Genomic DNA, 14,484 nt, shown 5'->3' with positions numbered 1-14,484 from the left:
GCCTCAGCCCAGGAAATCCAGTGGGGTTTTTTTGTTCATTAACAATCTGAGACTGTTACTTTCAAAAGGAGTGCTGTGCTTTTGGCTGCACCCTTTAATACACCTTGAGTCTGCCAAGCCTTCAGGGAAGGCAAAGGTAAATACAAACCTCTTAAGAGGCTGGTTTCCCAAAAAAGTAGGTCACACAGTGACAAGAATTGACGATTAAAATCTTTTCTAAATGTGTTAAGGAAAACAATTTACTGTTGCTGTCACCTAGTGGAGGCATCTGCGGCCTGGGTGGGCTGCACCATGCTCTGATGCTGAAGGGTCCAGTGTGGGGCACAGGCAGTGGTTTTTAAACACCTCTAAGGTGTGTGCTTAAGAGCTTCTTTGTTGGTTGGGGTTTTGTTGGGGGTTTTTTTCCCCCCCTTTCTATTTTTTAAGCATTTCCACACAGGTAGCTCCCTACCTTCTTTCCATGAGCAGTCAGATCAAAACCTACCTCATTATACAAAGGAGACACAAAAATGTAAGAGCAAGACCTGAAAGAATTATTCTCAAGTCACACAAGCTACTCCCTGGTGAAGTTTTCAGTAGTATGTGCCTGGCTTTATGTACTACATTGGATTTAACCTGATGTGCTAATAGCCCCTTTCAGTAAGTGTAAGAGGAGATTGTTTTACTCCTGAAAATTAAGTATTACAGCATACATGAATAGTTTTCACACTGAGATATTAAAGCTGAATTTCAAAAGAAATGAGTCATTCTTTTAAATCCACAATGAAATATTAATGTGACACCTGAAAAAATGAAGAGTAATTACATGTAAACCCCACAAGCCTCTATCTATGACTTGATGTGTGCAAGTGGTTCAGAAAGCTCCAATTCACTTCAGATACAGAAATCTCCAGCAATCTTTCAAGTTCAGAACAGTTTAATTTGGATTAGGTCAGATCCTGTAACAGTGCATCATGCAAGCACATGTCCAGTGCTAAATATCCCCAGGGATTTCTCTGAGACTCCTCAGATGCGTAAAGCTGGTCAGACACACTAATATTTCTCTGCATTAGAGCTGATGGACAGAACATTTTGCTGTATTTTAAGACCTTCTAAATATGAAATAATTGTAACCTCTTGCCCTATAAACCAAGATGTGTCTTCCCTGGTGAGTGGCCATTTTTGTACAGAAGTATTTTTTTATAAAACAAAACTCCATGGGCTATTTTGGGCTGAAGATTTGTTTAAAATATAAAAGCAAAAATGATGGTTCCAAGAGAAACACTGAACTTTAGAGTCCTGAAATGTACTGCTAATTGACCACAAGTACTCATGTGTTTTGATACATTACCAGTTACTAAGCAGCAGCTTGTAGGGAAATGCTGCGTACAGGGAAATCAGCCCCAAATATTCCAGTTTAGGCAGAAAGGGGATTGATCAAAAATCACATATTGACTAAAAATTCCATTTCTATTGCAGCTGTAGAGGGAAGAGTTTGTCTTAATTCAACTAGTAGTTAGTGTCCTCAGTGACAGAGTGTGACACACTGAATATAGTAATTTCTGCTAAAGCAGGTTATTGCATAATATTCAGGATGCAACTCCTTTTGGTAGGATGTTAATGACTGTTCCAGGGAATCTGACCTTTCAGACAGATTTAATTGTACATTCTTGTGAGTCTGACAGAAACACTTTGAGATTGATGACCCTGATGTGGAGTTGTAATACAATGCAAGAGCATGCCACAGATATTTCCAGTTATAGAGAAATTAGCATGGCCTTTGACAATCTGTTCTCCAGCTTAATTTCTCCTTTTAATAGTAAAGTGGCCTCTTGTGTAATTTGTTCGAGGGGAAACAATGGACATGAAGGATTGTTTTGCATGAAATGTATGAGGATCACTGCATTTCAAAAGCCATGCCCTAGAGAACTTATAAATATGTTATAAAACCCTGAAAAATTCAGCAAGTCTCTTTTTTTTTTCCCTTCCAAAACCCCAGAAATATTTCTTTTAAAATTCTTCCACTCACCAGAAGAATAATAAAGGTTCTGCCAAGAAATTATACATCTTACTTCAGCTCCACTCACACAGCTGACTTTTTTACTTACTCATCCTGCTGAAGTAGCAGAGGGTAGAAAAGGGAAGATCTCTGCTGGATTTAATTGTGTAACTCCTCCAGCCTGTATGAAAATTCAGGTCATTTACACGTATTGTGATTCCCAGTAATGCACCTATTTTTCATTTGCCTGCAAGTGCTAACAACACACCATTATGTCTCTCCCCACTTTAAATTCAAGATACTTACGTGTCTTTTTTGTGGTAGCATTTACTGTGGCACTAAAGGGACCTGCTCCAGCACTGTTATAAGCACGGACAGCTGTGTAGTATGCTAAGTTGCTCTTCAAACCTGTTATTCTTATTGATGTCTCATTCCCTGCAGCTTTTACACTGTTTGAAGATTCTTCTTTCCCACCATTATTCCAGTACCTAACCTAGTAGAGAGAAAATAAAACCATTTAAAATCTTGCATGGAATGGACTGTTCACTCTCAGCATCGCATTTGACTCCTTGAAGTGGGAGGTTGGGGTTTTTTGTTTTCCTCCTCAGCTGAAAGTGGTAGAAATACATTAAAGTTTCAAAAACATGTTTGTAATGTTGAAAAGAAAGAGGTATCCATCTGCTTTTTCCTGCCTGCCGCTCTTTAGTTAGGAAACTGAAATACTACATTATGCTTGAATTAAAAGATGACAAGAGGAAAAAAACATTACTTCATCTAAAAAGGAAACAAGTTACACTCTGAAATCTGCCTTACTGAAGAGTTTCTCTGGAAGTAAATGTAGTTCTGAAAAAAATACATCAGTTTGAAAATACCATTAGACAGACACACAACCAGCACAGCAAGGCAGACACAGATCTGTTCTGTGTTGTCTCAAACATCCTTCTTCTGGGTGGAGATGGGGTGGGAAGAACGTGAGATACGTGGTGATCTTCTAGACATTCGTGCTGCTGCCTCCATGACTCTTCACAACAGGGAGAGTATCATAAACGAGCTTACCTCATAGCCCAGTAACCTTCCACTACTCATCTTCCAGGGGATGGCTGCCCAGGAGACCTCGATGACTGAGGATGACAGGCTGGTTGCAGATACGCCAGAGGGGGCTATGCTGGGCTCTGCATTGGGAAACCAACAAATGAGAGATCAGCAGCACTGGTGGCTGTGGAAATAAACGTGTCTCTATTTAAAGTGCTCTCATTTCTAGGAGCTGCTGCTGAAACAGCTCGTATTAAAGAGCTGGAGGTAACTCAGTCTGGAGCCAACTCAATCACGTACCTTCTTCAGCTGAAAACACTGTGGTCACAGAGCTGAATGGCCCTTCTCCCTTATTGTTATAGACACCGACTTTGACTTCGTAGGGCGAGAAGGGCAGGATGCTTTCATTCCTGAAGACGTACCGCGGCGTGTCAGGAGAGGTGACCACAGTCTGTATCCAGGTCGTGGTGCCAAAGGGGCGGAAAGCAACAACATAGCCAAACCCTTCTCCGTTTTGTAGTTCTTCAGGGATGGGCTGTGAGGAAAGTGAGAGACAACAGGAGTCTGTGATGGTACACACACAACACAAGATCCTCTGCGGGATGAAAGCACCAACACACTAACATACACGATTGGCACCAGGTTCTGCTACTGCATTAGGGAGCATCCCATCAACACATTAACTCTGGCACAGTGGAGCAGAACAGGCTCCTCTGAACCTATTTTAAGGTTTGCACTAGGAGAACACCTTTGAGGTATATTCCTTGTTCTCCAGTAAGCGTATTGTTTGAAGACATTCTTCAATACATAACTGGGGTACAATTCTTACTTCATGAAAAATTAATGACTGCGTAGCCAATTACTATGGAATCCACTACTGCTATTGTAGAGTGGCTTACACCTTCCTCTCACTAGGTAACCACATGGAGTAGTGTATTACTAACAGCATGTAATCATTTCAAAGTCATTAAAAACAGGCTACAATGGCTTGCACACGTGTCTGGAGTCAATGGGAAGAAAACAAGGACTGCAAAGCTGCACTGAAAAGTGTAATTCTTTGGCGCAACCTTTGAGCAATGCCCCCACCCTCCCGCCCTTTATTTAGCTTAACATTTGGTTGAGAACAGAAGCAATCTCAGCCAAATGAACTAATTTCCTACTGATCTCCAGCTAGCACAGTACCACGTGGAAGCGGGGAGGCAAACGTGCGCAGCTCACAGTACAGCATGTTACCAAGCACATATACAACCTAGATGAGAAGCTGCTGCAGCCAGGGAAATTCATCTTTTAAGAAGAGTTTGAATGAAAACAATCATTCTCTGAAGAAAATTGCTTGCCAGAAAACTTACATCCCATGTTATGACCAGTTCAGACCTGCTGCCTCCTCCCCCACTGACTTCAGATGGGGGAATTTCAGGAACTGTGGAAAGGAAACGTGTAACTGTCCACAGAGTGCAGATACAAGAGATGACATCATACAACGTTAACATCATGCTCTGAAGCTAACCAACCTGGTTGTATTCATACAGCTTTAGGACATCAAGGTAAAATGTTTTTTGAGACAGGGTGGACAGCCCTGGAAATCCCAGCCCCGTCCTGCGTTCCACCCCACTGCTTTCCATCACCAGGGTAGGCTGATGTTCTCTGAGACCCTCACTAGCTCACAGACTGAACCCCAATTGCTAATCCTCATGAACTTCTAAAAAGGTGGAGGCATGCTCGGTTTTGGTAGGGTTAACTCCTGCACTGAGCAACAGCCCCATTCCAGGTGAAGTCCTGGGGTGTCAACTCATGTGTTCTGAGCATGTAACATCCCTGTAACACGGGAGGTTACACTGATGGAAGAACCCTGCCAGAATTCGCCTCTTTCCATCCATTAATACCTTCAGACTCTGCAGCACTGCCTGAACTGACAGGCTTTAGCATACTAAGTACAGTGTAAATGTGTTTAGATGTTACGCTTCTGTGATGTTCAGCAGTGCAACACAAACTGTCCCGCAGCTACATGGAACAGCCATGAAATAGCTAGTTACAGGCTTCTACCTTCACTGGCAATTCCAAGCTTGTCTGTAAAGAGCCAAGCTATGACCATTCCTATTTCGTTAATATTCAAGCTTCTTGAATTAAAAACAAATAGAAGAACCCACTAACCTGCCTCTTCGGTTCTTACTTTTTCTGAGGGCAAACTGGGTTCTCCACCTCCTATTTTGTTACTGGCGACCACACGGAATTCATATTCAACCCAAGGATTCAGATCCACGACTGTGGTTGTCAATGTTTTTCCATCAATCACATCTGGAACTATTAAAAACAAAAGGAAACTAAGAACACGGTGTCCCCTGGTCAAAAACCCATCCCAACAGAGCCCACAGAGGAACTGTGCTTTACCTGTAGTAACTCGCTGCCAGCCAACGGAAAAAGGCGTCCTTGCTTGTACAGTGTAAGTGGTTACTGGGCTGTGATTATCTGTGCCTTCTTGCCAGGAGATCTGAGCTGTGGTATCCGTTATTTCATCCACTTTCACGTGTTCAGGGGGCCCAGGAGAGCCTGTAATCAAGATTGAAAAACAGGCAGAGTTTTTCAAGCCAGTGCCCTGGAAATCACTGCCACAGCAGCACAGATTCCCATTCTACCAGCACAGATTCCCCTTCTATCAGCTCTGCAGGATGAAGAGAAGAATTCAGCTTAGAATAGGAACACTTGTACTTATTGTTTTACATTCATTAACCTTAAGCCTGATCATCTGTCTCTGAAATGCTCTGAACAGCAGCACTGACACAGGTTTGGTTTTGGTGGGGTTTTGTGGCTTTTTGAGCCCCTGTGTTCAGCCTGAGCCCTGTATCTTTCCCATGTCTTTCCCTTTAGTCTTCGATGTCCTCTTTCAATCTGCTAATCCATCTCTGTAGCCTGCCAATTTGTTATCTACAGCTGTTGTACTGCACGATGCTCTGTAGCAATTTCTCTGCACAACATCTGATCAGCACCTCGAGCAGCAATTCAGTCAGGCAAGCTTGCTGCTGCCTTCTGGAAAATCCTGATTCTGAGCAGCCTGGCAAAAAATGCTGGGGTTTTTGTTGTTTTGGGTTTGTTTGTTTGGGTTTTTTTTGTCTCATCTGCACCAGCAAAGGGGGAGGTTGAAATAGCTCTCATTCCCTCTCATCAGTGACCTGAAGGACTGTCAGTGAGAAAAGATGCAAAGCCAAGATTTATTATATCCTTCAGCTCCTAATTTTCCTGGGAAAAATCAGGTTTCATCCAAAAATCGAGCTAAAATTCTCCCTAACTGCAAGGCAGACTCACATAGTTCACGTCACAGATGAACTGGGGTCTGGAATGTACACTACCAGTTGTTTCTGTATCCACAAAAAGTTAGAAACTATGATTTCTGGTAACTGAGGCTGAACCTTACCTCGTACGATGAGGTCCGCTGCAGATGCTACGCTGTCCACATCAGTCTTCACCATACAAACATACTTTCCACTGTGTTTCAGCTGGATGTTTCTAATCATTAAATCTCCTGATGCACTCTGTCAAAACACAAAGTTCTCATTAATGTGCTCTATGTGCTACCTTGGAGATTAATGTGATTAAGATTGTATTGGTAAATTGAAAAGAAATCAACCAAAGATGTTAAAGGTGAAGTTGCTCCAAAACTGCACCCACAGACAGCCTGCAGGATACAAAGTTAGTGCCCATCAGCTGGTCCATGGCAATTGCTATCTTCCCAATAAACATGAGGTAGTGTCTCTTTTAAGGGAGAAGCTACAACATGGTTAGCTTGTGCTGGAAATGAAGCTTTTGGCTCCTATTAGGAACCATGAAGAAAGTCAGTGCTCTGTGACCCACCCTTTGTCTCAAAGCCCTAAGAAAGAGAAAAACATGGTTTCTGTGGCCACTAACCTGTGGGACTTCTAGGCAGGATGTCTATGTTTAGTTGTCACAGGTTGTAAGGAGTTAAGATGTGTGAACAGCGAGGCTGAATTTAGTCTGTTCTACAGGTTACTGTGAGCACCATTTCACTTGAAGGTTGGATCTCTGGGTCTTTGTTCTTCACTGAATAGTTAATCTTTGGTCACTGCTTTCCCATAGGTGTCTCTCACATCACAGAATGTGGCTGACCTCCTGAATCAAGGGAACCATACCTAAAAATTGAGTGATAACTGTACCTCCATATCACGTTAGGGCTCCTCATTTCTACATCACTTCATAGAGGATTTGGTACTAAACCTTTGACAGTGTCACTTCACAAAATCCCCTCTCCATCTCAGCTGCATTACTGCTTTAACCCAGTTCACATCATGTTTTTTCAGGTGAAAGATCTCAGTCAGATTCCAATCTTTATTTACTTATTTAATTATTTTCCTGGAGAAGCAGCATTTCATTTGAGGACAGGCTCCTATTTTATGGGTATTTTCAGCTACTCCGGCCCCATGACTGATTCTTGAGTGCAGAGTAATTTGGGAGAAAGGGGAAGAGTTTATTTCAGCCTTAGGAAAAAAAAAAACCAAAACCCACAACAAATTTTCTAACCATCTGACTGTTTTCCTTTGTGTCAGGCTCCCTCCCATTACTGCAGCATCACGATGTCTCAGTTCAATGCAAGCTAAAGCCAATCCTGCCTGATTCCCTGCCATGTGTGACCACAATATAACCACAGTGCCTGGGCATCTCCAAAGATGTAAGCATTTGCAGGACAACTCAGCACTGATTTTGTGCCAAAGCTACATTAGAAGTTGAGTGGAAGGCAATCCACAACCCACCTACTTGACTGGCAGTGGGTATTCAGGCACTGACCAACAGCAGCAACACATACGCACAAGCGAGTCACGTTCTGCATCGAGCTGTGTGAGTAAACTCAATTTGGAACATCTCAACACTGTCAAGTGGAGTAATTTTACTTGAAATAAAGAAAAAAACCCAACAACTTTTAATTATTATGAGTGGATATTTTGGGGAAGAACTTAAAAGTACTGGGGAAAACACAGAAACCAGCAGCAGCAAGAGCTACAGCACCCTCCCCTCCCACGGCTCAGCAACCATCAGAGGAGGTATCCACATCCCTGCATACCCAGATTACATCTTTGCCAGCATGGACAAGTCCAGGTCACCTTCCTTTCTCCACACTCCCCAGAATACAAATAAAGAGTAGTCCATGCAGTGTGAGCAGCTGCTGAAATCGCTTTTGCTTCTCCTGACTGCAGAATGACCTGGGCCACGGCTGGGCTCTATGAGCAGGTGACACCCCAAACAGCTTAGAGGCAATCTGTTCAAAATTTTGGAAGCTGCTTGGCTTGCCATACTCTGTATAAATCATCTGTCTAACCAAAAATAAAATAAATAAAAGAGCAGTAAGACAGTGTTACATGCTGTATTTTTCTAACCATCTGGAAGGCCAGGTGGTGGTCCCGTAACGTTCCCACTAACTACTACACGTTGGAGACCTCAGCCATGCGTGACATGGACTTCCAAGGCTATGTAGAGATCTGTCCTTTCAAAAAGGAGTTCCCTTTTGTCATGTTTATGGCCAGGAAACCTGAAGATACTGTCACTTAACGAATACACACTGCAACTGTCGCAGGCTGAGAACACATCAATGGTGCATTACTTACCCCGACCTGTACAGAACTCCAGCTGAATTTATGGCACTGACCTTAACATGATACACATCCCATAAAATATTTGCACAGGTCTTCTGGTAACCTCTGAATTTTTGTACTAGTGAGCTTCAATCCCTCTTGATACACGTAAGAGTTTTAAAAAAAAGCCCAACCCATCATAAATGCCTATATCCCATCAAACTCTGGAATTCTGTCCCTTTCAACAAATTTCCAAGTAAAATGGTCTCAATTCAGAGTTCTGAGCCAGTCAATACCAATACTCATCCTTCTTCTGCACTGACTGAAACTTTCTGGTGAGAAAACCTACGTTTTGGTGCTTCTTCCTTCAGAGGAGGGGGATAAAAAAAAAAAGACACCTAAACAAGGCTGTGATTTGGCTTCATGCCTCTGCTTGTTTTAGGAAAACAGATGGATTTTTTCATGAGAAAAAATAATACTGCATTTCACAATCAGCTTATGGAGTGTTAATTGTGCCAGTGAAGCCGTGGGATGCAGGTTTGGGTATGGTTTTTAACCTTTCCTTTCTAATACCAGTATTTGTAGGTACAACCAGAGTACAGCTGGGGGGGAAATATTCCTGAATAAATAAAGTCCATGTAGCAATACTGGAAGGTAACGGGCTATGAAATCAGAGCGTTCCCATTACAGCATGACAGATGGTCAGTTTGTAATTCTCCAAACAGTTCTGTGAGGATGTACATGATCTATGAATATCTCATGGCTCCTGCAAGGGAATCTCATCATCTCCACACGAACTTGTATTTAATCAATCGCAAAGTGCAGAACACTCTGTGTGTTTGGTGCCTCCTGATTAAATGCTGAATCTTTCGAGGGTTTTTTTTTTACAGGAAAAAGGAAAAAAATTAGGCAGTGACATTTCAGAACTGTGTCTAACCCACAGCTACTCCTCCAGAGCAGGAGAACTGGGAAGAATATGTGAAAGAAAACTTTCTGGAGGCTTGTAACGGCAGGTTTCATGCTGATGCTCAGCTGTTGGCTTTGTCATCATGTGGCCTCGGCTTGCACCATAATGAGGCCTTTTGTAGTAATTGATTTAAGTCTATTGACTTAAATCTTGACTTCATCTCTTGACTTCATCTGTCTCACTGCTTCACTTTTCATGTTTTGATTAGAAGGTTGAAATCTGAAAGGCATCAGTGTGACGCCCACCCGCCCCCAGCAGCATCTCTGCATCCTGCATGGGAAATGTTTAATGAGATAGAATCACTTGGGTTGGAAGAGACCTTCAAGATCACTGAGGTCAACCATAGCCTAACCCTGCCTAGTCCACCTCATGTCCTTAAGCACTTCATCTACTCTCCTCTTAAAACCCTCCAGGGATTGCGACTCCACCACCTCCCTGGGCAGCCTGTTCCAAGGCCTGACAACCCTTTCAGTAAAGAAATTGCTCCTGATCTCTGACCTGAATCTCCCCTGGGGCAATTTGAAACCATTTCCTCTCATCCCGTCCCTTGTTACATGAGAGAAGGGACAGACTCCCCCACCTCTCTACACCCTCCTTGCAGGCAGCTGTAGAGAGCGAGATCTTCCCTCAGCCTCCTTTTCTTAAGGCTAAAAAGCCCCAGCTCCCTCAGCCATTTCTCACAGGACTTGTGCTCCAGACCCTTCCCCAGCTTTGCTGCCCTTCTCTGGGCACACTCCAGCATTGGATATACAGCTTCTCACCCAGGGAGGCTCAGTCAGAACACTCAGGGGTACAGCAGGTATATGCGTGCAGGAAAAATAAGGAAAGATGGGATGGTTTCGTTCAGATTTAGGGAGAAGCTGACAAAATCTACGTCAAGTTCCTTAGTCTGTCACTGCTGTGTTTCATGTGATCACAGGAAGATCATGTTGGGCCAGATGTAGAAAAAAGAGGTAGGAACTGACAGTACTTCACATCTGAAGGACAAGGTGTCTGTGCAGTGGGCTTTGGACAGCAAGTTTAGCTCAAGGAATGATTTCCCTCCAAAACAGAAGAAAGCTCTCTACATGCTCAGGAAGAGAAGAATCATCCTACTTTCACTGTGTGGAAAAAAGAAGTAAGTGACCCTGCCTGTGCAGCGTGAGGCACACGAAGAGAAGGTGTCTGCAACTCACCCCTCCAACCTTCTCAAAATGCGAAGCGTCCTTCTTGAAATCCGTGAGCGTCCCATTGAAGTACCAGGTGAAGCTGATGTCCAGGACAGGGTCGTGCTGGACCTGGCAGGGCAAGACCACACTTTCTCCAACAGCAACGTCCATGTTGGAAGGTGCCAAAGTAATCCTGGTTGGCTCTGTCAGGAGCAAAACACACCAGTTACTGGGTGTACTGGGTGCCCGTGCTGCCGTGCTTGGCTTGCCACTAGTACTCCTCCTTGTTCTTCAAAGCTGATTAATGACAGTCACTTCCAATTATGCAGCCAGACTACAAAGGCTGCTGCCTGACCCCTCTTGCTGGAGCACCTTGCCCTTGCACGTTTACCAGTGGGAGCTACTCAAAGCTGAACAGGTGAATTTTAACCCACGGCCACTGTACTTCAGCAAGCTAACTGCTCTGCAAGCCACAGCAGGGACGTTGCCATCCCGTGTGGTTCCCAGCAATAACACTTGTGGTTTGGAGCAGAAAGCTGTAGTAGCAGCTACAGGGAGGATTAAGAGGTGGGAGTGAGAGGAGGAGCTAATAAAATCTGGAAGCTAGAGGAAATGCACATTGGGTAGAACGAATGCATTGGCTACTCAGGTCCATGCACCATATGGAGCATTAACAGCATCGTTAGGAATAGCTGCTTGTTATCCAGAATCACAGCAGTGGAGAAAAATTCCAAGTACTGTAAATACTGTAACAATAAAATTTAATTGTGGAAATGCTTTGTATATAATTCTGTTATTTGCTTATAAGGAGGCATGAATCAGTTCAGAGCACAGACTGAGAATGTGAAGCTGTTAGTTCACTGAACAGAATAAGCCTGTTTGGATCTATGAGATGTATAAGGTATGTAACGCAGGGTATTAGACAATTCTGAGTTTGGAGAATCTTTCAGGTACTCCAGTCTTTAAAAAGGAATGTTGTGAGAAAAGACAGTCCCCAGCTAAGCTTCACAGACCACTTGTCCTTTGAAATCCAGCATCTCAGAGAGCAGCCAGTAATGGAGGACTTAAGAGGAATGGGCAAGAACCCTTTTAACAGCAATTACGTACACAATTGGCTTTTGAAAGACTATTTTACTGCCCATGGAGTCCTTGAATGCTCCTGAGTGTCTACATCTTCCTCCATAAGCAAACAGCATAATGTACCTTAGGGCTAAACAGATTTTGGGCTGCAATATGAAATTACCTCAAATATTGTTTTGATTGCCATGCATGTTGCCTTGGGTTTTTTCTCAACAAATTAAAAACACCCCTGAACTTAAGAAAGCCAAATTGCACTACTGAGCATTCAGGTAAGTGAGAGAAGGGAGGGAAGTGTTCAAAACTCCCTCACATCTGAGGAGTATCTCTGCCAAAGGCAGAAGTTCCCTCTTTCAGCTAAAAGAAAACAAAGTGAAACAAATATCCTTTTGTCTCTGTATATTGCTAAATATTTATCTTCTTGCACTCACTATTTTCCACCACGTTCAGTATTTTTTCAATAAGCAAACTCAGCCTGCACATCACTGCAGACTGGTGTTGCAGAGTTTGCAATTCAATTTACACCACCTCACAGATAACCCTGTTCCACCTCACCTACCTGTAACTATTAAGTTTGTCGAGCCACTGGCTGTTCCAAACTGGTTTGTTGCCAGGCATGTGTAGCTTCCAGCATCAACTTTGGTCACATTGGCTATTCTCAGGCCTCCATCCTTTAATAACACGATTCTAAAAGAGTACAAACAGGTTTTAAAAGTCACAGCATTGGCTCGTAGGCAAAATGCTTTAACACTGTTACCTTAGATAATCAACCATATCCATTACCAACCTGATGTCTGATGGTTTTGTGGCCACACACAGACAATATACAACAAATCTGAACCCATCCATGTATCACTCACTGCTCTGGATAGCAGGAGAACCAGGGTTTAGGATGTGCACGTGTGCAGACGTGTGTCTGTGTGGGACGAGTGATCCCACGTTACCTCCATCCTTTGCAGCCGCACAGACCAAACTCATTTTCAACTGCCTGATGTTGTTTCCCTCACACAGGCTGGCACAGTGACTTGGAAATGTCATTATGAGGAGGCAATAGGATTTGTGCTAAACAACCCATGCTCCCAGAGTTCCCAGATCCAAGCGGAACGCCGACTGAAGTCAACAGCTCACTGGCACAACTGGCTCCAGAGCAGGACCCAGCCCGTGGGGGTGTAACCTCAGCCTGGCTCAGAAAGCACACAGCCTTCACACTGCTGCAGACCCTGCCTCAGTTTACCACCTACACTGAGCAGGAGTGACCTGTAGACACGGTGGAGGTTTGCTCTGTGGAAGGGAAGGGAAGGAAATGCCCTCCACACCATGCAAACTGACCAGCAAGGGTCATGCCCAGGGGACAGACAGCACAGAACAAACCAGAAAGACGCTTACAGGAGATGTGGATGAAAGGAGACCTGCCATACACTGATACAGACAGAGAGCACCAGCATCCCAACAGCAGAGATGACATCCTAGACAGCAGCACTGGGGGGATGTAAAGGTAAGGCCAATCTGAGTCCCTCTTTCCCTATCTCTAGTCCTCCCATCTGTCATGTCCTTTGAGGCAGGGCCTGCTACAAAGCTTCCCCGAGATAACCCAGAGCAGCTATAACCCACCGTATATAAAGATGTCCACAGTAATTAATGAAAAAGCACTTCCCTGTCAAGAAAAATATTGTTGCTTCTTTTCTTTCTTTTTTTTTTTTCCCCAAGTCAGAAGAGCTTCAGAGCTTCTCTCTCAGATCCCACCAATGCATTCCAAAGGCACCAAGAGACCCCAGCGAGGCCAGTCCATCGGTTCCCTACGCACCGCAGCCAGAAGGTGTTTTGGAGACACCTCAGACACCCACAGAACCAACGAAGAGCAGAAACACCCCAGGGGAACCTCTAACCACATTAGTTGGAGTCTTACACAGTTGTCAGAGTCGGTATCAGCTGAGAAGGCAGCAAATGTCACGGAGCTCAACACTGCTGCTATCTTCCCTTTGTCAGACAAGTCACAAGGATTTCTGCCTTCTCACTGCTGCTTTATTCACCACAAAATTAATTCAATACACAACCCTGCTGCTCTATTTTTAATGTACTTGAGGCAAATTAGCATCAACGGATCTTCATTTGTCCCAACTTACATTCAGTTCTCTAAAGATCTGTAACAAAAAGTAGATGGAGAAGTCTGCTGTGTTAGGTGGGAACTGGGATCCTTGCTTTTCTTCCCAAACTCTGTCCCAAGCATGGGATAAGCAGGATGCTCACCTCCCAGCCCAGGCTCCTTGCTCTCCTGGTGTTCCCACGCTATGTCCAACAGCTCAGGTGAGCAATTCTCCATGAGAAACCCTGGCAGCTGAGGAAGGACCATGCAAACCTGAAACCCCTGCACAGGCTGCGGGGCAAGTCAGTGGCATGGCTGAGGGACACCTGGTTATTTTAACTGCACTGCTGAAACAAAAGCTGGCCATAAAAGGTGTATGCTTCAGTAAGCTGTGCTGGCATTATTTATTTATATTGATTTCTATGATAAATAATACAGTATTACTGTGTTTTGTGAGGTTTGGGGTTTTTAAGCAACACACCTGAATCCGTTACTTCAGGAATAATTAGGTTGGTAAATGAGGGCAGCAGAGTGTAACTTGGGAGTCTGATGGGTTTGGTGATCTTACCCTCACCCTTAACTCCTCTGATCCCCCCACACCTCGCTCCCAAACCGCAGCAGGT

At 43.9% G+C, this 14,484-nt stretch overlaps 1 protein-coding gene across 2 annotated transcripts in view; it reads right to left on the bottom strand.

Annotated features, from left to right (window-relative positions):
• The window catches only part of LOC311196300 (contactin-3-like), a gene marked incomplete at both ends in the record, with an annotated part of 77,349 nt that overhangs the window by 3,278 nt on the left and 59,587 nt on the right, over positions 1–14,484 (bottom strand). For both annotated transcript variants that reach the window (XM_084269838.1, XM_084269839.1), the window contains 9 exons: positions 2,285–2,471; positions 3,035–3,150; positions 3,311–3,545; positions 4,360–4,430; positions 5,162–5,311; positions 5,399–5,557; positions 6,420–6,537; positions 10,729–10,904; positions 12,338–12,465. In XM_084269838.1, coding sequence (XP_084125964.1) covers positions 2,285–2,471; positions 3,035–3,150; positions 3,311–3,545; positions 4,360–4,430; positions 5,162–5,311; positions 5,399–5,557; positions 6,420–6,537; positions 10,729–10,904; positions 12,338–12,465 — 1,340 coding nt within the window. The remainder of the gene's footprint in view (positions 1–2,284; positions 2,472–3,034; positions 3,151–3,310; positions 3,546–4,359; positions 4,431–5,161; positions 5,312–5,398; positions 5,558–6,419; positions 6,538–10,728; positions 10,905–12,337; positions 12,466–14,484) is intronic.

This window comes from Gallinula chloropus (genome assembly GCF_964237585.1).
Source record: "Gallinula chloropus genome assembly, chromosome: 12".
Classification (NCBI taxonomy): domain Eukaryota; kingdom Metazoa; phylum Chordata; class Aves; order Gruiformes; family Rallidae; genus Gallinula; species Gallinula chloropus.
This window is presented reverse-complemented; position numbering and strand designations above follow the sequence as displayed.